We start from the raw sequence: 27,788 nt of genomic DNA, 5'->3' as shown, positions 1-27,788 counted from the left end.
GAGATAAAGTTACAGCAGTTGTAACAGAGGGAAGACACAAGTCTGGGATTGCAGCTCTGTGCAGTTTTGGTTGCAGCTTCTTTGCATTTTGGTGACTGTTCTTGTCTCAGCTTCCACGGCTCATTGCAGCCTGCTCCTTCCTCCTCCCTCTTGGAGCTGTCGCTGTGCTCTCCCTGCTCCAAGATCTGTGGCTCTTGTGGCATCCCATGAGCTTCTGTGCTGGGGCAGCCTAAGTAGATACAGTTTTTGTTATTAATCTTTCCTAACCAGTGACAAAACCATGATGGGAGCCTCCTTGGAGATACTGATTGATAAGCTAGCTCAAAGTTTTTCTAGTGTAGTAAGTGATGTCTTAAGAGCTGCAACAGCCTCTTCTGTCTGCTGTCACTTTATGCTCAGTCTGGACATTTTTTGAATGCCCCTTTTTAAAAAAAGAAAGAAACACATGGAGGTTTTTAGTTAAGTTTTTACAGCAAATTTAATTTAAATCATAGGCCTTAACAAGGATATGACTTCAGCCTAGCAAAATCTCTCATACAGTTTTATTTGAGAGAACTTGCCTTAGTTTTAAGAAACACTTTCTCAAACTGGAACTGTGAAGTGTCATTTTTTTGATATAAATATTTTCTACTCTTTTTCTGCAAAAAATCCAAAGTTACTTTCATACAAGCATGCCTTTCACAGAATCCACAACAGCGTCAGGTAAGGACATCCTAGAGACACTCAGGCTGTCAGTGCTGGATTGTGAAGTCTTAAGTCTTGTTGGCATCTCTGCAATTTGTCAGGCCTTAATGTTTTATAAACCTGACGTTCAGGAATCTCACGGATGAGAGTAGTTCCTTAAAAATTGCCTTGTGACTTTGTTGAAGCTCTTTCCAGACTCCTTAAATTCAGAGGTGTGCTCGTAGCACTGTGCCTGAAGGCTAAACCAATAATAATCAATGTTGTGGCTCCATATTTCTGTTGTATTCAAGTCTTAAGCTGTTTGCAGGAAGAATGCTTTATGTAGCACCTTGTATCCCAAATCTGCAAGCTCAAGTTTGCTTTTGGAACAGCTGCCCTTTCTGATTTCGGGGCTGCTTAAGCAAAGGATCTATCTTGCTGCAAATCCTCAGCCAGTAAGTTGTTTTGTCTCAGTTCCAGGAAGTTGTGCACATTTATTATATAATAAATACAATAAATAAAAAATAAAATCAAATCTTGTGACACTGGCATGTTTCAACAAGGAAATCTATGCTAAATGTCATAACACCTTTGAATTAGTTGTGTGTGTGTGTGTAGGAAACTGCCTAGCTGAATTGAGAAAGCACTGCTCTGAGTTGCATGGTTTGGGCGTTAGCAGTTCTGGAAAACTGAACTCTTCCAGGGAAAAATAGTTGCAGTTTTGTGGGTCAAAAAGGGACCTTTTTTTAGGTTTCAAAAGTGATTTGTTACATGAAGTATAAAGGAAGAATGTTGTTGTTGTTTTTCCTCCTGTTTTATTTTTCTGGAGGGTTGAGTAAAGCAAAGAAAATAAAAAGTTTGTTATAGATGGAAGTCACAACTGGTTTGTAAGATCACCTCATTTTTCTCCTAATATGTCCTTAGAATTTGAACTTGAGCTTGAACTTCTAGTTTTTTAGACTGAAGTCAGCGTTTATGCTTCAACACTGTAATTTTTGTTTGCAGTTGATTACTGTTCTTTTCCCCCACCTTTCTTGATGAACAACCTGGAAGAGGAATGTGTGGGAGCTCTTGCAAGCTGCTAATGACTTCTTCTAAAAGGCAAATCATTAAATAAAACCTCTTCTCTTTCAGTGCACCATGGATTTTCAATCTCTGAAAGAAAGGAACTTCATTTATAGTACTCCTGTGGCTTTTTTTTTTTTTTTGACGTGAACTGTGCAGGGGAGATCCAGTGTCCATGGGGTGTAACTGAACTCAACTTTACAGCATATTAAAGCAGTGCATTTTTCTGGGGGTTAGGGAGTAACCTGTTGGGCTGAAAATGCTCCTGTGCTGGTGGGCTGGAAACCTGTCAGTGGGATTAACGGAGAAGTTAACCTCTGGCTGAGGGTTTGGAGTTGCAGTGGAAGGCACTGGCAAGCCTGGGGTTTGACTGTTTTCTGTTAGAGAGGAAGCTTGAGCCCTTGGAAAGGGATGAGAGAACAGGACTGTGTCCTGCTGGCTACGAGCAGGAGCTATTTGTTGGTCCTGTGACTTCCCTGAGCTTCGGGGTATATGTGCGTGATGGTTGTACCACCACCATGGCTGCTGGAGGCAAAACAGAAGCTTACAGCAAGTTGCCCTTGATAAATTACGTCCAGCGAAGCAAATCTGTGGTCTTTGTGTGTTAATTACTGATCAAACTTGTCTGCTGAGAGTATTAATAAGGTGCACATACGTGCATGGCCATCGACCCACAAATTCATATAGTCACCGACCTCGGAGTAAGTACTTAACATAAATAAATAAATATGGAAAGTTTCAAGAGATGTTTTTCCAAGTGTCCAAATAACCACCTCTTAACCACGCTGCCCAAAAGCAGTAGTGCCAGCATGTGATTTTACAAATAAGCAGCTTCTGGCAAAGACTCGACTGCTCTCTGAGAGCTCTCCCTATGAGCAGCATGGGCAGATCCGGATGAGCTCAGGCAGGTGGTGTAACCGGTTATCTCCACAAACTGGCATTTTGGGGAGTTTTGTGTTACTTTCAGCTGTTTGTCTGATACAGGAGTCCTAACAGCCACGGTGCTGTTAAATAAGGTGCTTTTTTTGTGGTTTGGGATGGCAGCTGTAGGCTAGACACGGTATTTTATATGGTATTGCACGTTGCGACTGGCACTCGTGTTATTCCGTCAAGCATTTCTAGTCTCAGAAAAGAGTGTATTTGGAGAAGTGAAAGTGACGCGAAGCCAGAATTAGCTGATGCTGTGTTTTGCTTAAACCTGAATGGAAAAGTTACAAAGTCAGGTGGCCGATTATTTAAAGAAGTCTCACGTATGGTGGAGGGCATCCTGCTGTGGTGAGCAGCAGCGCCGGGTTTCACGGCCTGCTCATCCTGTGTGGGCGCGAGCCAGGCCCTCGGCCTTCACTCCCACAGGAGGTGTTCATGTTCCTCGTGGCAAATGTATACATTGCCAGGTTTTTATACATATGGTATGTGGTTAATTCTTCTTTTGAAAGCAGCTTTGGTGGTTTTTATAAGCAAACTGCTTACAAGTTGTTAACCCCTTGTGATTGTCTTGATGGAAACCGTGTCATGAGAAGCAAGATAAAGTTCGGAGGGTCTATTGGTGACAATTTGCTGAAACGGTCCCAAGAGTAGTGTAAAGGGAATGAAATAGATCCTTCTTGTCTTGGTATTTTTGTGAAAGGGTATTTTTCCACTTTGGGATGCACGAGTTGCTTTATGGTGATTACTTTGTATATGTCTAAATTCAAGATCTTACTGTTTAGGTTTTTGTTGCTGTTAAAATAGATTTTGTGGAAAACCTACTGGCTCAATCTGAGAATCTTACTGTTTTCTCTTCAGGTTGTATCTTTTGAGAAGGCCTGCAGAGAGGAATGGATGGCCAGAAGACAGCATAAATAGCTATATGCATGCAAAAATGGTTAAGATAAAAGCAGTCTTATGGGATGTACTGTGGTTCTCATCATGTAGGTGAGATCAGCCTTTGGAAGAATGTTTTACTCCTTATTTTTCCGCTGTTGTAACGCCAAGGGGTCTTGCAGCAAGCCCTCGCAGTTTCAGGCAGTGCCCTGGATGTCAGTGGGTCCTATTTTTCCACATAGCGGGGACTGACTGCTGTTCAGCTGAAATAAGACTGATCCTACTGGATCTCAGCTGGCACCTTATGGGCTACAAGGGGATGTGAGCTCATCAGTTCCCAACCACCTCTGTCACTCTAGTGAGATGTGCTGGGGTTAGGGTTGAGGTGGGATGCAGATGAGACACAGCAGATGCTGCTCGGGCATCATGCTGACACCACTGGTGCAAAAAAGATGGAAGGGATGGCAAAAATGTCAGGCGAGAACAGCATTTAAGATCTGTCAGGAACAGGCAGGGAGACATCAGTCTGCAGTGGGAGCAGAGACAGTGAGTGCAAACTGTAGGGTGATCTTGGTTAGAGGAAGGTGAATCTTGTACCAGTTCTGGAGGGAGCGCTGTAAGAGGCTGGGAATGGCTCCTGGAGAATGGTACAGGCATGGAAAGATGGAATAGGTCTCCTGTTGAGGCTGTGGGTGGGTGTTGCAGTAACAGGACTTCACTGATCACACACCGTCACCACAGGAAGTCACAGGGTTGTCATCTTCCCCCCTTCTCTGGCATCTGGATCACTGCATTTCCCTGGAAGCCGTGACCTGTCTCACGTACAAGCACCAGTTGCCTCAGCAGAAAGGATTTCCTTGAAAATTCAGTCAACTTTAAAACTTCCTGTTCCGCAGGTAGGAGGATGTCTTGTTAGTAAATGGATGTGGCTTGGAGCAAAAAGACATTGCAGGGAGCATTGGGAAGTACTCCTTAAAACCTTTGAATGCCTTTTTGATGCAGGCTGTAGCCTGTTCACCTTGCTCATGTGTCTTCAGTCAGTCTTCTTAAGGCTTTGCTTGGGCCACTGTCCTAATCAGAAGATCCCAGAAACAGTTTCCAGGATGAAGGCTTCTATACGCTCCTGTAAACTTGCAAATATTTTTCAGATGAACAAGGGCTGGTGGCTGGGATGTGGTTTGTTGTTTTTAGCAAGAAAACAGGCTTATCTGTAGTTCACAGCTCTCCTCGTAGCCGTTGTGGAGTCTTTGAAACCAAAGCCGCGCAGAGATGGATATATTTCCTGCCTCTTCCCTTTCCACCCTCTCCCTGTGTCAAACCCTGAAATGATAGTGTCAGCAAAGAGATTGCTGCTGCTGCTTAATGAGTTTCTGTTGGGTTTCGGATTGAAGCCAGACTTCTACAATGACAGATTAATAACTCCTTCTGCTAAGCATTATGGCATATGTTTTGGGGTGGTTGGGGCAGTAATTGTTGTCTTGGCTTTTTTCTCTTACATAGGAAAGCTGCTTTCCTGGCTAGTGTCTCAGCCAGGTGATGATACTGGTATAAAGGTTTCTTGTACCAAACAGCTTGACGTTATTCTTTTTTGACCTCTGAGGAGCTCATGGGCTCTGGTGTGAGGTATACCAAGTGTTCCTAGTGTGTATACATATGCAAATGGAGAGAAAAGCAGTAACAAAACACGACAGAATAGGAAGTTTTATGTTATATAACACAGAGCTGCTCCCCCTGCTTATTTTTCTCAAGGAGCCTGCTAGTGTGCCGAGAGAGAAAATAAAAAATAAGTCTGTTTGGGCTTTCCCTTCTCTGGTTTAGAGGTCTCTGAAAGAGATGCTTGGACCCTGCTCCTGCAGCAGGGGATGGGACTGGTCGCAGCTGGTGCTGGGTTACGAAGCCATGGCTGCATGGGGAAGGAGAGAGGGAAAGAAGTGCCCTGAGGTTGGAGTCAGGGTTTTCGTGGTTGCCCATTGCTGCTCATGCCTCCAGGAGTACGTGTGGCTTTAGTATGTGTATGGTTTTCATTGCTCTGGGCTTGATTGCTAAGAAGGAATACTTATTTCTGGAAGTACAAAGAATCTTTTAAAATATGTATAAAATGCTTGACAGTAAATGCTTTAAGAACGTTGCCTGAGATGGTAATTGTGCTATAATTGAATTTGAAGGCACACAGACAGTGTACTTGCAGACTGTTACCTGTAATCTCTGACAAACACTTAAAAGTTGCCTTTTATAACTGCGGTATCTTATTTATTTGTGAGGGTGTTTCTTGAAACTGTCCTCCATGGCTTGTCCAGGCTGTTCCACTGCGTCACTGCTGAAGCTGGGAGCTGCCAGGAGCCTTGACTCACTGTCCCATGCTTGGGCCAGAGGCCACATGCCCTTACCACAGGACAGCAATTTCTTCCAGGAAAAGTTGTTGAATATGTGGATTTTGTTCTACTCTTCTCTGAATGTTAGATTCCAGGGACAAGAAGGGTGGGGGAATACAAGGAACAATTTCTTTTGCTGGTCAGCAGTTTGCTACATGCTTGTGGTCATGTTTGTGGTCAGCACCTTGCTAACAGTGTCTGCTCATCCCTCCCAATTACTAGGAAAGCACTGATGTTTCTGGGGTTATCACTGCCCTGTGTAAATGTGCAGCTCTGTGAAGCAGTAATTTTTCACATCACTGACTGCCAAAGCAGCCCTCTGTCTTTTGGTAGTTATATTTTTAGATGCCTTTTTCCTCTCTTAAAGCTGTTCTTTAACCCCATTGTCATTAAAGAGTAAAGTACATCTGCTGCCTTCTGTACTTTGTGCTCTTTTGACCGTGTCACTTCACGTGAGTATGTAGATGGCACTAATATGACATGACCTGAAGAAGAATTAAATCTCCGAAGACAAAAAGTGACCCATCAGACTTAACAGTTAGTCAGAAGGGATTTTTGGCCATCAGATACTCCTGTGGCCTTCCTGGAAACCAAGGTTTTAGAGAAGGCAGCGGCATGCATGGTGTGTGTGTGTCTGGCAGCATCAAGTCAACAAGTTAATTTGATATTTGGCTACTGTGCAGCATCTCTAACCTTTTTTGAGTAATCTGTTTGTTTAAATACAGAGCAATGCCTAGTTTGGTTCACTGATTTTTTTATTAATATATTTTTTTAAGTGAATAAAGTACTTCTTACAAAAATGCCCTTGATAGCGTAACCACTCGCTGTGCCTACAGGGAAGAATTAGTGCAGTGACATTAATCCACACCTTGTTTGCAGTCTTTTAATGTCCTTATCTAAAATAGTCCTAAGGCAATGACAAAGCATGACCTTGAATCTGTTATTCAACACTTCAGCTCCTGGATATCCCCAAAGTTTCCTTCAGACTTAAGACCTGGCACCGCCTGCCTCCGTTTCCCCTCAGAAAAAAAAAGCTCTTTCACTGAAACGTGGTGAGGGCTCATCCTGTAGTTATGCTGCTGAACCTAAACTGCCAAAGATGAGGATTATTTTCAAAACAAGTCTCATCTTTTGCAGAGATGTGACGAGCTGATGAATCCTGTGCTGGAAGCGAAAGTAATTAATGGTAGGTGGTGCTGAGTGCAAGACCCTAAGAGAGGGCTGAAGCTCAGCAATGTCTGGCTTGCACCTCACCTTCTTGGAGAAGTTGTACTGCAGTACGTGGAAAGGACAGTGAATGGCAAGCACTCGGTACAGAGAGAGTGTGTTGCAAGCTGGTCTGCAGGTGGGACCTAACATTTGATCTGATTATTTTAGGTGCAGCACTGCTGGCTCAGTTCTGGATCAGAAACAATACTTGAATTCTTTCCTTTGTAAGAAGTGTTGACACTTCCTGATGATAAATCACTGAAAGGTGAAGGTGTGGGCTGTCACGTTCAGAGGCTGACCCTGTGTTAAGAAAAACACTTCCTGGTTTTTTAAAACTGTGGCATCTCAATGCACACAAACATCCTATAGTAAAATAAGCTGTGTGATAAATATTGTTTATTATTATTAGTCTTCTGCCTTGAAAATATTTGAGCAGGGCTTTCTCTCATCAGTCTTGCTTTTTTTTTGTCTTTTGTTTCTTGGTCCACAAATTGGTAAAAAGTTCGGTTTGGGTGTATGTAGGAAAAATCTAGGCTCTCAAATGTTACAAAATCCTGTTCTATTTACTTTTGGGGAGAGAAAAAAATATTTCACTTGCCATCACCTCGGACCACTTGCAGGCCAGAGCCCCACAAGTACCCAGAAAATGCTCTGTGCCTCTCGGGCTGTGCACCAGCAGCGCTGTCTCATTGAAACAAAGCTCCAAGGCTGACCAAGGAAGCAGCAAAGTTGCTTTTAAAGAAACCTTTGCAATATAAATTACCTGTCTGGGGTTCTAAATGTTTGCAGGAAAGAGTCTGAATCGCAGAATTAACCCAGGGGGAAGGACCTCTGGAGGTGGCCTCATCCAGCCCTCTGCTCAGAGCAGGCTGCAGGGCCGCGTTCGTGTGAGTTTTGACTGTATGCAAGGATGGAGATTATGCAGCCGGTCCTGGGACTTGACTGGAAAACCACACGACACTCAGCCCTGACCTGGGACAGGCGTTAGTTAGTGGTTGAGCTTAGTGCCTGAGCTCAGTCTCACAGCAGTGATTTCTGTGCTCAAACAAAAGCAAAAGTAAATATGCTGCTTAAAGTGGTGTTTTGTTGGATTGGTGTTAACTGCCTGTGAAGTTTTTATCATCACTAGAGATTCCTTTTTTTAAAAAAGGAAAGAAGTCCTAGCTTTTTAATGCTTTATGTGCAATAAGATGCTCTTTGTGTAGCAGCTGCATGACTGGCATTGTACAGGCAGCGCAGTGGCAGAAATGCTTTCTCTGCTAGAAGTGAGAGCACAAGTCATGCGTAGGCAAGACATAAAGTATTAATTTTTGAATTTATCTTTCCTGAGTCCTAATGAGCAGTGATGTAAATCTACAGCCATTACCACAAACAAATTTTGAAAGTAAGGCTCTTCTAAAGTTTTGCAGCGTTTATAGTTTGCTTCTAGCTCTCTCTTGTGACAGCCTTGCAGTAAAAGGCAGTGCTGGTTTAGTGGCCCTTGAGGTTTCTTTTTAAAGAGCTAAAATGCTCAAGTGTTCAGACAAATATTTGCTCCATTGATCCAAGTTCTCTATGAACTCTTCATCAGTGAACCTGTGCAGGATGAAAGTAGCCTGGGGACTGCGTTATTCCTTGCTGCCATCCCTCCTCTTGCCTCCAGATGAGCAGTAGTGCTGTACCAAATCTGTGCTTGTATTAGTGTCCTAGCAATTGTTGCTAAAGTAAGTCTGGAGCATCCCACTAAGCCTGGCCATCGAGCAGCTCCAAGTCTTTTTCTTTTACGGCCTTTTTCTGCAGCCGTGACTCTGTTGATCTGGAAATGGTTGAAGTCAAGGATCTAGAGAGAGTTCATAAAGGATGAACTTGCTCCCTCTATAACACGTGATGTTGGGCAGCTTAGAAAGGCATAGTTTGTGAAGCTGTAAATTGGGCTGTTTGGTCTGCCTGAAAGCTGCTTAGGTCTTCAGATGTTTGGGACCTTGGGGGGATGAGTAGGTAAGGCTGCATCCTGCTGGTGATGGTTTTCCCAAGGTTGCTGGGGGTAGAGCTGCAAGACAGCCTGACAGCGGGGATCAGAGCTTCCCAAACTGCATGGTCCTGGGTGTGAGGGTCATCCAGCTTGGTGTTTTGTCACTGGAAAGTGTATGAAAGCAGGATATTTCCCGGTAGCAGGGCCATGGGACGCTGAGGGTTAAAGTATGTTTAACCTCAAACAGTGAGTACGAGTTACAGCTATAATTGTCGTGTCTTCAAAACCAGATTTAAAATAACCGATGTATTTTATTACAGGGGAAAATGTATGAGTGGCTTACATCCAGTCCTGTAATAGAATCACATCCTGCTCCCTCTGGTGCATCCTCCTAATACAATAGCAACAAAGGTTTCCCTATTTGCTTTTGAAATGAATTCACTGAATGATGCTCCCTGAGCCTAAGAAGCTATTATGTCAGCCTAGCAGTAGTACGGAGCTGGTTTTGTGCCACTGCTATGAGTACAAGCTAATCTGTGGAGTTTTTATTCTTGCTCCTGATTTACTACAGGGTTTTGGCTGAACCTGGTTAGATCAATATTTAAGACTGAAAGCCTTCTGGGGGTATTGTGTGAGCTCGGTTCTCTCTGTCTAGGGATGAGGAGAGTGGGAACAGCAAAAAGTTTTGGCAGGTTGGCTGGTTGGGTTTGTAGAAAGCGTCTGTAGCCATCGCTGGCAGTGCAAATGGCTGGGAGCTGGCTGGCTGTAGCCTGTCACTTTGTGCATAGCTGCGCTTTCATCGCAGCCATTATGTGCAGCCGAAAAATACTCGGGCGTCATGAGGAAGCATGCTCCGTAACTCTGCCTTTCAGTTGTCAGCAGCTGAAATTTCAGAAGGTAGTCTTGTCTTGCCCAAGTCTTCGTCCCGTGTGTTCTTTTTGAGTATACACATCTCGTTTCTAAACGAAATAAATGCTAATCTTTCAATTAGGTTTTAATGATCATGCTGCCGTTATGGCGTACTGATGGCAGAGAAGGGGGACACGTGGGTAGCCGCCCAATGGAGTGGCACAGCTATTGTTGTACCTCCTTTTCCATTAAAACCATTTTTCCACTCTGAACCTGAGGAGAATGAGGAGGCTTATTTTGGTTGGAGGTTGTTCTATTTTTTAAAATTGTTTTATTACAGTTTGATTACTCTTTAATCCATGCCATAAAGATAAGGTTTTTTTGGTGCTGTGTATTTTTTTCTTATTATACCTCATTTATGCTCTGGCTAACACCTGTCAATTTTATTTACCATCTGGGGGGAAAAAAATCTATGGGTGCAGATTGGTCGCAGACAGCAAAGCCAGCATTAACTACTGACCTGTCCACAAAAGGATCATTTCTCTACTGACAAATACCCATCATCACCTTGCAGCTGTCTGCAACAAGGATTAAATCACAGGTTGTTTTAAGGTGGCGTGGCGGGGAGACTTTAAGAGGGCATCCATTTGTGTACTTAGCAGACCAAAGCCACCCTGACTATTCTTATCCATCTTTCTGTGGAGTCTCGTTCATTCCACAGTACCTTTAAAAAGAAATGGTGCTCAGTTAAATGTTATACTTACCCAGATTTCTGGTATTGACCTTCTATCAGGTTACCTTTGTTATTTACAAGTATGCAGGAGATCCTGCATCTGCTGTTGTTAGCTGGCTTAAAATTGCCAGGCAAAAAAAAAAAGGCTGCATCCTCACTGCAGCTGTGTTCCAATATTTTACAGCAAATGGTTTCAGTTAAGTTACGGTCTCACGTTTTCAGCAGTTATTCATCAGCAGTGGTATATCTACTCAGTTCTGCCTGTAAGAAGGTGAAATCCATTTGTTGTGTCCCAGTGCTTGGCCTCAAGCACAACTCGGTGTTTACACATCAGAGGCGTGAATGAGGGTGAGGAAGAAGAGACATGAAAGTGAGTATTTTTGTCACTTTGGGCAGAAGCCAGATTTGACAAACTCATCCTTAGTTTCAGTGTGCTTGGGGCATCTCTTCCTTTGCAGGAAACTGAAAGTAGCAATTCACTGCTGTGTGTCTGATGCTTGTGAGGTTCCTGCTTTATACTTCAGCTGATACTCAAAACTCAGCAGCGAGGTAAAGTGGCAGATCAGCCTCATGGATTTTTAACTCTCTTCCTCCAGGACTCATCGTTGGGGTGATCCTGAGGTACGGGACTCCCTCTACCAGTGGCCACGATAAACCCTTCAGCTGCTCGCAGGAGGACAGGCCGTTTACAACCTTGCTGGTCAACGTCAGCGGGAAGTTCTTCGAATATACGCTCAAAGGGGAGATAAGCCCCGGGAAAATCCACAACGTGGAGCAAAATGACATGTTACGAAAGGTGAGGCCAGGCCATTTCTTGTGAGTGTGTGCTGCTTGGCTGTGTGGGGATTTTTCTGCAGCTCCCTCCTTCCCCTGCCATTTGGATATTAGGTAGTCTCAAATGTCTGCATATCTGGTGGTAACAACACTTCAATGCTGAATTCAAAAGCACCTTCTGTGCTCTAGCGCTGCTGGCAAAGCTGTGTTCTGCTGCCAGCATGTAGTTCTCCCCGAAGCCCTTGCTTGCTGCTGGAGGCTTAATGTACACTGCTAACATCTGTACAACTCATGAAAGCTAGCTGAGCAAAAAAGGCCTTCGTTCTGATCTCTGATGCTGCCTTCTATAATACAATATATGGGAGAAAACGAATTGTGATTGTTTCTTTGTTTTGTCCTTGGGTTTTCGACTGTTTATTTTCAGGAGATAGTTGCTGCTTACATCCCTGTAACCTGCCAAACAAGACAATCTGGTGTTGGAGATGAAATTCACGTATCAACTGTTGCTTGCATCTGCTATGTCACTGCTTCTATTCAGTAGCTGGAAATAAACACCCTTTCTGTGTAGCAAAGCTAGACTTTGAGGTATAGGATTGCCGCTTTAGGCCTGTAACCTAAAAATACTTTTCTGTGATTATGAAGAGAATGTAGGTGACTGTTCATATGTACCTGTCTGCTACAGATTAATGAAATGAATCCCATGCTGGGAGTGCACACGTGTTTATATTCTAGTCTGTGTTTAGATACTAAATGAAGAGGGCCTAGACAGCCTCATGTGTGAGGGTCTTGTTTTAATTCTAAATGTTTGGGTTAGTTCCTTAGTCTAGTGCAGTCTCTCATGGATATCTGCAGTATCCACTGAAATATTTGGAAGTGATGAGTGATCCCAGTTCCTGAAAACCAGACTTGACTGGCGGGGGGGGGGGGAGAGGAACACACACAACAACAGAAAGTACAAATACGTGACTGTCATGTATCACAATAAGAGATACTTTCTCCAGTATCCTTTCTATTAGAGTATTTTTTATTCAAAAAGGGGACTGTAAGACTGTCATTACTGATGAATGCAATGTTTATTTTCCTAGATGCTCTTCAATATGAATAGCTGCAGCTTTTTGCTGCTGCATCTATATAGAGCTGGCCAATATTTTGGAAGGTCAACTTGGCCAAAAGTTTATTTCAACACCTACAAATATTTGTCAAAAAAATAAAAGAGGAAAAAGACTTATTTTTTTTGGGGGGGGATTGTTTCTAATTCATTTCACACTTTATTTTTTTTAGGTAACATTTGACCCAGAAGTCTTTTTCAACATTCTGTTGCCTCCTATTATCTTTCACGCTGGTTATAGCCTGAAGAAAGTAAGTGTAATCATTTCCTGAGGAAAATAGCCTTTTCTTAATGAGAGACTGCTGATCTGGTCAGGATCAGGATTTGTTCAGGAACACGTGTGACAATAAGAAAAATCCGTTTTCCTGCATAGATGGTTAGGTCATACTGTTTTAAGAGACAAACGTATTAAATTGCTGATTTGTTTTCCTTTGAGTATTACCAGAGGTTAATATCAGTTACATTTAAAGTAGATGTCCTGCTATGAGTCATGTTGGTCCTTCTCTAGTGTCCAAAATGCAGTAAATTACCCTGAGAAGTGGACCCAAACTTGAATCCCAGTGGAGTTGTTCTAGATTCTGGGTGACGGAAGGTCTGGGTTATGACATCTTCAAGTGGTGCTTGTGTTTATTATTATAGCTATGTCTTATATCTATATATTATATCTAGATATTTGTTATAAAAATATTATTGGAAAGTTTCCTGTTAGTGAGCTCCATATAAGATTCAATACTTGGTTCAGATTTGATATATTCAATTTATTGAAGTTGGACAGAACTTACATTGCAGTAATCATTTGATTTCTCTAGAAAGCACCAATAAAGGCAGGTGTAATAATGCACTGTATGTTTTTGAACAAGTGATGTAACTTCTTTAAATGAGTAAGTAAACCTGTTTTCTTATGCAGAGACACTTTTTCAGGAATTTGGGGTCAATTTTGGCTTATGCCTTCTTAGGAACAGCAGTCTCTTGTTTTATCATTGGGTAAGTGAAATCCGTACTATCTGTTGCTATTTTTACTAAAGCTAAATTTGAAAAATTCACACTGAGCTATCTAGATTGTCTTAATTTTGTGATTTGTTTGATTTTTATTTGCAAATCTTCCAGACAGAATTAAAATAAACTTCTGCTGAGATATGGTTTTTAAACAATGCTGCTCCTTCAAACAATATTGTCAAGGTCAATTGGCAACAATATTTACAATAGAGAGCAGCGTTCTGTTTTTAATGTCATGTTACAGTACAAAGTGAAAGCTCGTTAGGCTCCTATTAGAATTAACTTTATCTTGAGTTGTAGGCACTACTTGTAATAGAATTTTAGCTGTCAGACTTCTAGAGATGTTCCTTCCATTGTGCATGCACACTCTCTCCCCCTTCACCCCTGATGGATGTGTATGCATAATTTTATATGTATATGTACACGTTTGGTTAAAGATAATCACATTGGTTTACTTGCATACAATCACTTCTGCAGCTAGTATTGCTGTGTTCTTGGCAATTCTCAAATACAGAAATTGCAGAGAGAGAAATACAGAGTTGCATATGCGACTTTGGTTCATGTCTCTCAATTTCACCAAAGAGAAATATGTTAAAAGCCATTCTTAGTTCAGAGCTTTTTCTGTGTCTTTGTGTACTGTGGCAGAACCAACACTGAGGGGAATTCTGAGCACAGAAATGTTCCCTGCGGTGGAAAAAGGAAGCAGCCTGTGGAGTTTGTGCTAGTTGTATGAACAGATCTTCTGCTGTTTGCTGATTTTAACTGTTAAATGTTGGATCATATCTCACTCTTTGCTCAGTTTGCTCAGAAAGAGAGGGAACTTAATTTTGAGAGCATGGTGTTAAACTGCAGCAGTGTTTCATGGAGCTCTAGAATAACAAAGCCCACCTGAAATTCTGTTGCTTGTGGGTTTTTTTTTTTTTTTTTCCTGTCTGAAATGTGCCAGCTTGTTTGACTTGGACTGTTTTATCTTCTCTTTACAGGAATCTCATGTATGGGGTTGTGAAACTAATGAAGTTGGTGGGACAGCTCTCTGGTAAATTCTATTATACAGACTGCCTCCTCTTTGGAGCAATAATATCTGCCACTGATCCAGGTAGCTTGCTGAACAACTTTTAATAATCTTCTTAAAAGATCCTGTTGCTAGGATTGTTGGCTGTACAGCACAAAGTTATTAATTGCATTTTATTTTCAGTTGTGTTGTGTTAGTATCTCAGATTTTTTGTGAAATGCATACAAATGCTGGGTGCTGTGAAAGCTGTTCTGTCAGTTTGTTGATGTGATAATATGTTTGGGGACAAATCAAACTTTCCTGTTCATTATGTTATTTTAAATATTTTTCCCTAATAGATTTTTGTTTAGTGTACCTCAAATTTAAGGCTGAAAATTAATGAAATTATTATACTGTCTGGATAGCAAGACTTCTGTAGTTATGTTGCTTGGGACAATGGATATTTTAAGGGCTGTACTTGAGGAGGCTTTGTGTTTTTTCTCATTCCAATGATGCTATACAAATTCAAGCAGAAGAACGCTCTTCTGCAGATTAACTTTATCTTTTGGCAAAAAAATTTAGTCATTCCTTGGAAGTCCAGCATATTCACAAAGGTTTCCACACTTGACAGGTGAGTCTGGAGAGCTGGTGTGCGTGAAGGGCTAGGGGAGGGAGTGTTGAAGTGTGAAGCCTGATGTTTAAAACAGATTGTGTGATGTCGTATGTGTTAGTTGGTGTAAAAATGGGAAGTAGCTCCTGTGATTGAGCTGAGCTCTGAACAGCTCGTGGTTGCACATGATTTTGGCCTTTATGCAAAAAAGAAGTACCATGTGATTTTTTTGAAGCTGATATATGGGAACATCTTCAGAGTCATTCTCTCATGCCAGACTGAAGTGTTTGTGAAAACACTGATTGAAATGGGCAAGACTGCTAAATATTTCTAATCTTACACAATTTTACACTGCTGTGGCATAGTGCGTGCTTTGGGGAACACTTACAGCTATTAGCACTATGACTGAACTAATAAAGCCATGTCAACAAGCCATGCAGCCTTTAAAAGTAGCAAGGGCTGCAGAATGTTTTGCTGAAGGTGTTTAGGTGCTGAAGGTGTTTTTTTTTTGTTTTGTTTGGTTTTTTTTTTTTGGTAGAAGTTTCATTTGCACTGTGCCCTGTGATCACGGGGGACTTTGCAGATGGGAGGACTGCAGAGCCCCCGTCCTAATGGAGCTGCCTTAAAACTGATGGTGAAGCTGCTTACCTGTAGATAAATGTGGCTGGTCTATTTCCCAGTTTGATTCTGAGCCTGTACTTCAATTTTGGGTTTTGTTGCTTAAGGCAAACTGGAAAGTCTACTCTGTCACAACTCACAGTTTTTCTTGAAGTCAGCCAGTCTTTTCTTTTTTTTTTTTTTTTCCCTCTTTCTGTAGTTACCGTGCTAGCAATATTTAATGAGCTGCATGCTGATGTTGATCTCTATGCCCTTCTGTTTGGGGAGAGCGTGTTGAATGACGCTGTTGCCATTGTATTATCTTCGTAAGTAACTACCTGAAATTCTGTTCTGAAATTACTTAATCGTTTTAGGTATTTTTCTCAGAAAAAGCATTTATTTTAGACGTGCTATTTTAAATTTAAGTGGATCATCTTGAGCTGAATTAGTAAATATTACAAGCATTTGCCAAGATATCTCATGCATAACAGGCACCAGAAATGAAAGTTTGCCTTCTGTATGGGTTTGTCTTTTCTGCTGTTCAGGTGATGCTGTTGGAGTAAAGCCTTGCTGATGCCACATCTAACTTGTCACTGTGTTACTCTGTTCCTAGATCGATAGTTGCCTACCAGCCAACAGGTGAAAATACCCATGCTTTTGATGCAGCAGCATTTTTCAAGTCGGTTGGTGTTTTCCTGGGAATATTCAGTGGTTCTTTCATGATGGGAGCAGTGACAGGAGTAGTGACAGCTCTGATATCCTTTTTCATGTTTAGCTTTTCCAGATAAAATGCTACATTCATGTGCTAATGGAGCTCACCTATTTCCAGCAGTAGCAACGGTGACTTAAGCCGGTTTTAATCTGATTGTGAAGACGTGACCAGCATTCGTGTGACCTCTGCCTATAGAAAGGCATATAGGTATCCATAAAATCCCCTTTTTCTGGTGTAACTGTGGCCACACTAGAAGTTTTAGTGATGTTGCTGCGTGCATTGTACTGCCAAAAGATTTAAAGCCAAGGGGGAGCCCTAAATAGACACGTCCTAATGTTCAGTTTCTTTTTAGGAATTACAAAAAAGTTTTTATTATATAGGTTTGAAAGACATCTCATAGGATAACTGGTGTTTTGCTCTTCTTCAGCAAAATCCTTAATAGCTATTTCTGACCCTAATGGGTTCTTTCTGAGTTCTGTGTTTAACCTTTCTGCTGGAAATCTTGTATCATGCGGCTTGGGTAAGAGTATCTCTACCAGAGTTAACATCATAACATTACGTGCTTTGCTTGACCTGTCCTGCTCTCTTGAAGCTTTGTCTATTTGATGAGGGCTCTGAGGCACTCAGGGAGCAATCTGTGTGGGTTTTGCTTTAAGCTTGGGCAATAAATCTTAAGCCTGATCTGCACCAGAAATTGTGATGTTTCCCCAGGAAAGGGAAAAAAAAAATCAAACTCTGCTTTTGGACTGGCTAGGATAATGATACTTTTACACATCCCAGCTTGCTCTGATCTGCCTAGACTTCTGAAAACTGGTAGAATGTGATATTTTTTACAATAATCATGAACCTGCGACTCTTGATCTTCACCAATAATGTCTGAACTGTATCTTGTTATATATACACTGCTCAGGTTTTCCTCATTGTATCCTGCAGAATGGAAACCCTTCAGATATGGGGGGAAGGTGTGCTGTGATGCTTTAGCGTTTGGTCTTCAAGCTCCTCTGTTCTGCAATCGATGTGACCCAGAACGATGATTCTTAGCCTGGCTTTTAAGCTACCAGCCATCTATAGCTCTAGCCGATGGAGTGCTGTTGCTGTGGTTTTTGGCTTTCTGGCTAGTTTCTAATTACAGCCTGAATACATTCGGATCCATTTTGTAAAATCATGATCTAAAAGCAGCAGTCGGTTCTTGCTGTTTGTAATGCTTGTGCTCAGGACAGTGCTATGAAACTGTTCACAAGACAGCCTCTGGTTTAAAAATAAATACATAAAAATACATAAACTTATGCTCTAATTATACCATTTAAACTATTGTTGGCGAAGGAATACTTAACATCTTGTAATAGTCTACAAGCAAATGGTAAATGTGCATTTTACTACTCTCAGCTAATTAGAGCCCATAACTTAAGCCGTGAGTGAAGTTAATAGGACCTGATTCCCAATGTTTTGTAGCACTGCCACAGCTGTGGAGTACCTACAGCTGTACCTGTACCAGCAAAGGGGGTTCCTGTGGTCATGCATTGTCCTTTGAAAGCAGGCAGAACGCTTGGTTTGCAAATATGATGCAGATAATATATGCTGACTTTTGGCTTTCTAAAATGTTTTGGTATGGTTACTTACAGCATAACAACCAGGGGAATAGAGTTTGATTCCCAAAGCTGCCAGAAGAGACTAGAAATGAGGCATCAGCTCCGATGAGGGCTCTTTCTTAGCTTCAGAAGGCCACCAAGACGTAGTGGCATGGGTGGGGAGCAGGTAGCTGGGCTCAGCAGTGCTTTGTGCTAACCAGACTTCCCCTGAAATTAGGTTTTGGTTGTGTAATGCTACAGAGCCCTGGCTGCAGCTGTGCTGTGCGTGGAGAGGAGCCGTGGGTGGTGGTGCAGCCTCCGTGTGTCTGTCAAGGTACTGGCTTCCTACATAGGGGCAGGGGGTGCTACCACCTTGTCGCTGTTTCAGGTGTCCTTGCTGGTCTCGTGCTCTCCTTCTGCTTGGATTTCAGAGACAACTGCTAGTTGTCAGACCAAGGACTTCTCCACCACTCTTACTAGCACATGGTTTCTCTCTGTAATGTGTTTGCGTGCTGCCAGAGTAGTGATTGTAGGGTAAAAAGGTCCATAGACAGGTGAACAAACATTCTGTATTATGTAGAAAGCTATATTTAAGACTACTGAAATCTGTCCCACTCTTTCAGGTAGCTATCTGAACTGTTAATTCAGTGTGTGTTTGATGTTAGTCAAGTTTTGCCCTCATCTGGAAGATAAACTTACTCCCATTGAAAGGCTGAGCTGCTGTGGTTGAGCTGGCTTGTCCTCTAAAGCACATTAACACAAGAAGCAATACGTTTTGTTGTAGGCAGGATATCTGCTTTGCCTCAAAAGTATAGAAGTAGTCCAACTTGCTGAAAGACCTTGTCAACAAATCTGAGCAGAAAAAATTCTGACAGATCTACTTCATCCTAGGATTCCTGTAGTCAAGAACAGCCCTGTAATGAAGCACTTCTCAATGTATTTTATGACTTATTTAAAGGTGACCTGTGTACATGTGTTTATTTAAAAATAAAATGAAAGAACAGTAAAAGGAACACCAAGTACACATGCCTTCCCTGCTGGTGCTTTGCAGGGAAACATGGTATTGAATTAGTTCTTAGTTCACGGAGGTGGAGCCGTAGTTATGCTTAGGATATGCAGCACAAATACCTAAAATTAATGGCTTGTAAGGGGAGACCTTGATTCTGAAGTTTGTCTGCATGTGATGGAATTGATGTTTTTCAGCAAAAAGTGTTTTGTTCTCAGAGTAGCATTGGTTGTTAGCACGTAATAGCTCTTTTCACAAATATTGGGTACAGAGAAGCCAAAGGACTGGTGAATTTCTTATTTTTGATCCCTTAACAAATGACTTAACGTGACAAAGTTTACCAAGTTGCACTGCTTCCCCCTGCTGGAAACGGCTCTCTTCTTCTTGATGTCCTGGAGCACCTTCCTGCTAGCAGAAGCTTGTGGATTTACTGGTGAGTTGTGGCTTCTAGTACGCTAAGAGAACTCCTGTCTGTCTAAGCTACCATGTTTCCACTTTCTCATTTAAACCTTCCTATAAGGAACATGATTCTAGCAGTTATATATATATATAAATATATATATAAATATATAAATATATATATAAATATATATATATATTTATTTATTTATTTATTTATTTCCTGCACAATACCACTGATGGTGCAACTCACTGTGTGGCAAAAGCTTTTAGGAACAGCTTGGATTTGTTTCCAATGCTTCTGCCCCCCTGTGCCTTGCCTAATCCTTGACTTGAAAATGAGTTTCATAAAATCCCAGGGTTAAGGATGTTGTCTAAGTTTAATAGAACTTGAAAAGGGAGCAGTCTTGTGTTTATGTAGGAAACAGACTGATACTTACATGTAGTTCTGTTCACAGGTGTGGTGGCTGTCCTGTTTTGTGGAATTACCCAGGCACATTATACATACAATAACTTGTCAGTCGAATCAAGAAGTCGCACCAAGCAGGCAAGATTCTTTTTCCTCTTGTACATTCTATTGCTCTAGAATTGTGTACTTTTTTTTTTTCTTTTGAAAAGTGTCTTTATTGCTTGGCCTTTAATATGTTATTGTCTGTGTTTTTCCCCTTAGCTATTTGAGGTATTGCACTTCCTGGCTGAGAACTTCATATTTTCTTACATGGGTTTGGCACTGTTTACTTTCCAGAAACATATATTCAGCCCGGTTTTCATCATTGGAGCTTTTGTATCCTTTTTCAGTTTGAGGCTTTGGTATTATCCTGTGTGCCTGAAGGCTGTTGGTGTCTGGCTTTACTAAATAAATGATGGTGGTTGACTTGGAGTTCTCCTGATGTCTTGTAGGAGCAAAAATTCTGAGAAAGGCTTTCATTAACCCTTACACCAAAGTCCTAAGGACTCTGTGCCACAAAGTTGTTGGCTTTGCACCTGAGCAAGTACTAAAAGTCGTGTAAATTCAAAATATAAATGAACTAATATGCTTTGCTGCATGTAGTCATAGCAGTGGAGCTTTTAACATTGGATTTGGAAACTTCTTTCCTAGCTCAGAAACCTCGGTGTCAGCAGGAAGGGAAAACAGCATGCTGCCTGTATTTATCAGCATAGGCAAACTGAGTCGGTTTCTTAAGAAGCGTGAGCACCTGCTTTTCAGATATGGAGAAACATTTAATCTAAAGGTAAACTGATGGATGATGATACCAGGGAATTCTTGGAGAAGAGGAGTGGTTCTCCAATGCAGTGTTTTTTCCAGATGACATTCAGGAGTCTAACTTTTACCCGCTCCCTTCTCGTCCCAGATGTACACCTTGCTCACCTAGAAAAAGTACGCTAGATTGAATCTAATACTCTATGGAGTGGAAGAGAGCAGAGAAATGAGGGGTAGAGTAGTATTGGAGAGGGAATGGGTCTGAGTTAGACTGTTGTTCAGAGAACCTATGTCAAGTATCTGTGCCTTTTGGGGACGGAAGACTTGAAGCTTTTATTCTTCTCCAGACCTTACAACTGAAGAAATTATATTGCATCATGCAGCTTAAACATGTGTGGTGGTGTGAGCTGAAACACATCTACGTCTTTCTGGACTTGTAAATTCCTGAAGTGTAGTCTGTTTTCTCATTCCTCCAGTTGATTTGAAGTGCTTAATGCTAGAAAGCTTAATGAAAGCAAAGCATAGTGCCTTCAAGGAGGATTTGCATGGTATAACTTCAGTTGTCTTTGATAGAAAGACATTTAGAAGACTACCACTCACTGACACTGAATTAATATATATTAACACAAAATCTCTGATTCTTGACAATAATCTGAAAAAAAAAAAAAGTGAAATAATAGCTGGTTATCCTTCTGCTCTTTCCCAATCTTTGCTGTGGAGATGTTGACAACTTAAGTGGAAGCACTGTGTGGTTTTCAGTCCATATAAATGGAATAATAGCTTTGTGAATCAGATTCCAAAAGATATCAGGACAAATAAGGTAGAGATGAGGTTATGACCACCTAAGCTTCTTTCTTATTACTGTTTTTTTTACTGTTTTTTTTGTACAGTCTCATACAAAAGAAAAACTGTTCTTGTTGCTTCTTGTCAAGTTCTGTTGGGATGGGGAGGGAGGACAGCAAAAAAACAATTCTTTATCATATGCCTTGGCTATTGAATCATAGAATCATAGAATCATAGAATATCCTGAGTTGGAAGGGACCCTTAAGGATCATCAAGTCCAACTCTCGACACCGCACAGGTCTACCCAAAAGTTCAGACCATGTGCCTAAGTTCACAGTCCAATCTCTTCTTAAATTCAGATTTGATGCCAAATAGTGCTTCTAATGCTGTTGTATTCAAACTTTTGAGACCTGAGAAAGACTTTTTTCCTCTTCACTTCCAGCTGTCCCTTGAACAAAGCGAATGAACTTCAAGTAAATAAAAGGGACTGTGGGCAAATTGTTTAAGCAATATTCTAAAGGTGGAGGTAGGTTCTCGGGTGATGGAGGAGGCAGGCACTGAGCTGTGGTGCAGATCATGAAGGGAACACAGTGCTGAGAGATGCTGATGTTGGAGGTGGGTATCCAGTTCCCCTCATCCCTGGCTGACTTGTTGGCTGGTTCTCAGCTGCCTCAGAGCAGAGCACTTTGCTGGTAGTATCACTCAAATTACTTGGGAGTCATTAGATACTTTTCTCCCCCTGTCCAACTTGAAATAGCCTATATACCTATTCCTTTGTGGTTTACTGGGTGCTTAAAAAAAAAACAGAGCAATTATGTGAATCAAACAATGGGGACGGATCTTCCTGTCTTGTTTTCTCCTTACCTGCTGCAGGAGTAGGGCTATCTGCCATGGCGATAAAACCCAGTTAAAAAAAAAAAAAAAAAAAAAAAAAAAAAAAGGCCTAATATAGAATATACTTTTTTTTCTTACTCTTTATCTCATCTGTTTTATCACATAAGTCTTTATTTGGCCATTTTCATTGCTTCAGAGAAGTGAAGAGTTTTCCTCTGTCTTCCTATCTGTTCTTCTGAACTAAAAAGTGTCCCAGAGCCCTATGGCCATTGGATGAAGATGTGGATAGAATAGCTGTCTGTTTGGTGTGCTGTGTCGCAATTTTTCATTTCTGATATAGCCTTCTGTTCTCTGTTCAGGCTATGCTATCTATGCTTCTTTTCATGTAACAATTACATGAACTTTTTTGTAGAAACTAATTATAAAAATCTTAGTTTCTTGTAGACATAACTTTCTGCAAGCTGTGTTGTTTTAAATCCATATTTAGGTATGACAACAACCCGGACATATCTAGAGTTCTTCTCTACTTCACATTTCTGTAAGAGAGCTGTTTCACTTTTCTAATGTTGTTATCCCAGCAGCAAATGAACAGTGCTCAGTTCGTTTCTAATTATGTTGGTGTGTTACAGGATTTCAGAGCTTATCACTCTATTTTGTACCAAAGTGTTCCTGAGTTGCTGGAGCATGTATTCAGCTCTCTGATATTCACTGGAACCACGGTACAGCATGGAAAGAGCTTACCACTTACTGTCATGAATTTCTGCAGTACTTTTTTAAAAATACTTTTTGAACCTCATTATAGTGCTGGCAATTGTTTTTGGATTCATCTTTGTAGTTTCTCTGAACTCTGAAGTGCCTGCCAGCCCGTAGGAGATCGTGCCTCTGCAGGAGCAATAATGGAGTGGCCACTTGCTGGTCTCCTATGTTGGCTTTCCTTCTGCACTGGGGCTGCATTTCTGTTGGGCTAAAATACACAATCTAATGTCAGTGGTAGTTGTTTAACATGTGATATTAAGTCTTCATTTGTACTGGTAGCCTTAATACTAGGTGTAATTTCACTGTGCCTTTAAAAAAAAAAAAAAAAAAAAAAAGTGGGTGTATTAGTTAAAGATTGTAATCTGTGCAGTGAGTTCTCTATGCAAGTAACTGGTGAAACTCTGTTTTACATAGACAGGGATAACGTGAGCACTTTATCATTATGTAAATTTCCTATTAAAGCAGAAGGTTTGTATTAGAGACAGGTATCTGAGTGTGCACACCCCAGGAAAGTGAAATCCTTAACCCTCAGCTGTGAACAGGTTGCGATCTTTTTGGGCAGAGCTGCGCACATCTACCCTCTGTCTTTCTTGCTGAATCTGGGCAGAAGGCATAAGATCAGCTGGAACTTTCAGCACATGATGATGTTCTCAGGTAAAAGAGCAAAAAGGTTTGGTAAAGCAATAATACTCTTTAAATCATAAGATGTTTATAGATCCATCACCTGCTTTTATAATTCACATGTAGGTTTTTTAAACAGAAGAATTAACAATTGCAGCATGCCCTCATATGTATCTTTAAACTTTTACATGAAGTGTCGTGTCTGAGAAGGGTGACACCTCGAATTGCCAGCTGCTGGCAGCCCACAGTCACCTTATGTTGGGCATGGAGTATTTTCATTTGAAATGTTGAGCATCTGACGGCAATGCGGGGAATCGAGATGTATTTCTTCCAGAAAGTTAGTTCTAGGTGAGATGATCTGCATGTTGTGCAGAAATAGGTATCTTCTGAGAGAATTGAGACATTTATGGGTGACTTCTCCTGCTTAATTGAAAAAAAAAAAAAAAAAAAGTATTAAACTCCTTTACTTGACATGATGGAGTCAGGCTATTTCCAGCAGTGCCCAGTGCCAGCACCAGAGGCAATGGGCACAAAGGGAAACATTGGAGGTTCCCTCTGAATACCAGGATGCACTTCTTTGCTCTGCAGGTGACAAAACACTGGCACAGGTTGTCCGGAGGCTGCAGGGTCTCCTTCCTTTCAGATCTTCAAGAGCTGTCTGAACATGGGTAACCAGCAATAGGTAGCCCCTCATGAACACAGGTTGGACCAGATGACCTCTAGAGCCCCCTTCTCTCTAGAGCTGTTTGGTGACTCCCCTCCTAAATAAGTTTGCAGGTGACCAGTTGCTTGCCCTTGATAGGGGAGTTTCATAATCTGTAGGAGAGGGGAAGCAATGTGTTCTGCCTGTGAGCATGTTCGTAACTAACGTATTTTTCCAGGAGATAACAATTCCATATCAAGAAGTTAAGTTTTGGTTATGGAATCAAATGGAAAAGTGTCTATTTTCATTTAGATTCAGGGAGCTCCTTGATTTCCAAAATATATTTTGCTATTGTCCACAACTTGTTTGTTTCTGCATTCCTTTCCTGTTAATTTCTGGAAATAGTTACTCCTTATCACTGTGTTTTCTGTAAGCCACATAAAAGCACTAGGGCAAATCATGCTTTAAAACATGCCAGAGTATAATTTACCAGGGAAAATGAGATAACTGAAATTCACCTGAGAACAGGCTGAGCCCCATGCTTTCTGCCTGTCTCTGAGCATGTATGGCAGGGAGGGAGCAAGGAAAGATTCCATATTATGAATAGGCATGGTTGCACACTTCTGAAGCTCTGCTATTTCATTCTTTTGCATAGGTCTCAGGGGAGCCATGGCCTTCGCTCTGGCCATACGAGATACTGCTACCTACTCACACCAAATGATGTTCTCAACAACCCTCCTCATCGTCTTTTTCACTGTGTGGATTGTCGGTGGAGGTACAACTCCCATGCTGTCATGGCTGAACATCAGGTCAGTATGCAAACGTATGCTGGGGAAAACTCTTTTGAGGTGGCAACTTGAAGTCCTACAGAACTTGTTTGATGCTTCCTAGAGCTGTTCTGGGTGTTTAGAACGCTCTCTTATATAGAGGAGGGTGTTAGTGCAGGCAGGTAAAGGAAATGCACAGGCTGCTGCTGGGATTCAGCTCCCTGATGCTCTGTGATTAGGTACCTGATCCTTCTCAGCCCTGTAGGATATGGGATAGCATTGCAGGATAGTAGCCCCTGTACTGAAAAGAAAGAATTAGCCTATCTAGTACCATATCGACTTCTTGTCCTATTAGTCATTTCCCTGTCTTCTGGCTCTAAGTAATGACCCTATTCTATTTATTGAGTTAGATGGATCCTTTAGTGTTAAAAATGCACTTAAGTTTGTTTGGATAAATGTTTTGATGACCTTACAACTGTGATAAATGGGAACCTGCTAGTCTTTCCAGTGTGTTTCTTCTGTTTTGACGAGAACTATGAAAATGGTGAGCAGCATGAGTATCGCCACTTGGCTTTAAATCTGGGCCAATACTTAGTACTGTAGGGCTGCAAGTATATTCATGTTTGAGGCTGCTTATCAACAGAAGTCCTAGAGAATCATGAATCCATCATTGTTAAAGACTACGTATGTTTTTCATTCTGTGAAAGCTTTGGCTGTTGTTGTGGGGAGGGAGGGTAAATAGAGTGGAATTAATGCAAGCACGCTGTACAAATACTCCAGTGCATTTTTTCATATGTAAATTATGCATGCTGTTTGGTCCTTGAAAGCGTACTTTGTCTCGCATTCTAGTTGTGCTAACCAGAATTTGTCTACTATTGTTTTTTCCTATCCTAGCATGATACAATCTTGGGTAAAGAAAACAGTTTCAGTCTTTGGAAGAATTAACCATTCTCAAGGTGTATTGCTGTTTTTTGGAAGTCTTCAGTAAATTTCTTGTGGCGATAGGTAGCAGTTGCTTTCTAGGTTGGAAAAAAAAAAAAAAAAAGGATGGCTAGGGTGCTCAGAAATGCCTGAGACTCTGAGACTCCTATTATTGGAAGTAGCTAAAGCTAAAATGTCTGATAAAACAATGTCAACAGCAAATTTTGGAGTTACAGGATGAGCTTACCAAAACTGTGTTGTCAGACTGACTGGCTGACATCCTGTCAATATGGATATGCACTTGAGCAGAGCTGAACCACTCTGTGCCAAGAACATAGCACATGTATCTGATGTCAAATACTTCCAGCCCGAGAGAGGTACTAGAGCTGAAATATGGTAAATCACTGCTGTAACAGCACACATTGGAAAATCCTGGTTTCTTTTTTCTTGTGCCACACAAATCAATTTTTGTCCTTTACAACTGTGTTTAAATGCAAGTTCCAGAGATATAGAGATATAGAGAGATATATAAGGCACAACTGTACTTATACACCTCACCAAGCCAAGCAGCCAGAGTGTCTGTATAACCAGCAGCGTACGTATTCTTTCTGGAGAATGGGGTATGAAGGAGCAGGGGATGAGTTCTGGCATGTGCTGTGCAGGTAAGAAGTCTGCCAAGATCTGCCTGCAGCTTTTCGTTGGCTGAGGTGAAATTCAACCATTACTTCTGCCACGAGGCTCCTTCAGTCATCCGCAGTAGGACAGGACTGAATTCTGGCGTGTCCTAGCTCCTGGCCAACTGGAAACTAGTTGAAGTAACTTGCTGTTTTTGTTTTATTTTATTTTATTTTTTTTTTAGTGCAGTCTAGCCCAGTAAACAGTTTGTGGAAGCATCTAAGAAGCTGCACTTACTCCTTTAACAGGTCTAGTTGGGCTCAATAATGAGATTCCACGAACCTGGTTCATGAGCTGTCCCTGAATGTAGAAAAAGCTAATGCCATATCTGTTCCAGGCTTGCCCTTTAGGTAAGATGCACTTGCAAAAATCACTGCCATGGCCAACAAGGCAGAACAGCTGGAAACACTGAGAAGTGCCTGTGATACTGTCTCTGGGGAGCAGCTGCCAACAGTGAGCTGAACCACAGTCTTGAGTGTTTAGCTGTTTTGTTTTGGAAGACCTACGCATGCTTGCTAGTAAGTAGGAATTTTAAGTGTCAGTTGACAGAAAAAGCATGGTTGACAGAAAACAAATAGTTAGCATCCCCATTAAGAGAAAGTTACCATGTAGAAAAGGGCACTCTATGTAAGTATACAGTTGCCCTGATGAGCACTGCTGTGTTGGTCATCGAGGCTGCACTTTTTAGGGTCGAATTCAGATTTGTACCAGGAGGTGGCAGCCGTGTGCAGCTGATGAATTAGGAACTTGTTTCTGGTAAAGTAGAGTTTGAGACAAAACCCTTTCTGCAGGAAATCAAGACCTGTCTGACCTTACAGAGAGAAGACAGGGGCAGATTAGTTTCCAGCTGAATTTTGGAAGCGTGCTGCTTTCCTCCATTCCTTTCCAGGCAGTGGAGGAGTTCGGCAGGAGGAGATGAAGATGCTCCTCTGTCTCGGTGCCTCAGGCAGCTGCAGTGCACGCTGCTGACACAGCATTTTTTTTTGGATGCTTTGTGAGCCCTGGCACTTACCCATTAGATTGCACCGCAAGAGGCTGGAAATAAGTGCTGCTTCTGTATAGCGCCATTTAGCAGAAGGGAGAATAAAAGATAGAAGGCTGGTTGTTTCCTGGAGTAAGTAACTGAAGGGAAATAGGAAACTAATGCCATTTGTGTGTTGGATTTAAACGTTAGGGCTTGT

At 41.6% G+C, this 27,788-nt stretch overlaps 1 protein-coding gene across 2 annotated transcripts in view; it reads left to right on the top strand.

The window, feature by feature from the left end:
* SLC9A7 (solute carrier family 9 member A7) overlaps positions 1–27,788 on the top strand; it is a 62,776-nt gene that overhangs the window by 15,738 nt on the left and 19,250 nt on the right. For both annotated transcript variants that reach the window (XM_082784851.1, XM_082784850.1), the window contains exons 2-12: positions 11,242–11,441; positions 12,701–12,778; positions 13,435–13,511; positions 14,507–14,619; positions 15,942–16,047; positions 16,335–16,476; positions 19,335–19,440; positions 19,865–19,953; positions 20,077–20,190; positions 23,523–23,634; positions 24,900–25,053. In XM_082784851.1, coding sequence (XP_082640977.1) covers positions 11,242–11,441; positions 12,701–12,778; positions 13,435–13,511; positions 14,507–14,619; positions 15,942–16,047; positions 16,335–16,476; positions 19,335–19,440; positions 19,865–19,953; positions 20,077–20,190; positions 23,523–23,634; positions 24,900–25,053 — 1,291 coding nt within the window. The remainder of the gene's footprint in view (positions 1–11,241; positions 11,442–12,700; positions 12,779–13,434; positions 13,512–14,506; positions 14,620–15,941; positions 16,048–16,334; positions 16,477–19,334; positions 19,441–19,864; positions 19,954–20,076; positions 20,191–23,522; positions 23,635–24,899; positions 25,054–27,788) is intronic.

This window comes from Aythya marila (genome assembly GCF_965140915.1).
Source record: "Aythya marila genome assembly, chromosome: 1".
In the NCBI taxonomy this organism is placed as follows: Eukaryota; Metazoa; Chordata; class Aves; order Anseriformes; family Anatidae; genus Aythya; species Aythya marila.
Note: the sequence above shows the minus strand (reverse complement) of the source record. Positions and strands in the feature narration are given on the sequence as shown.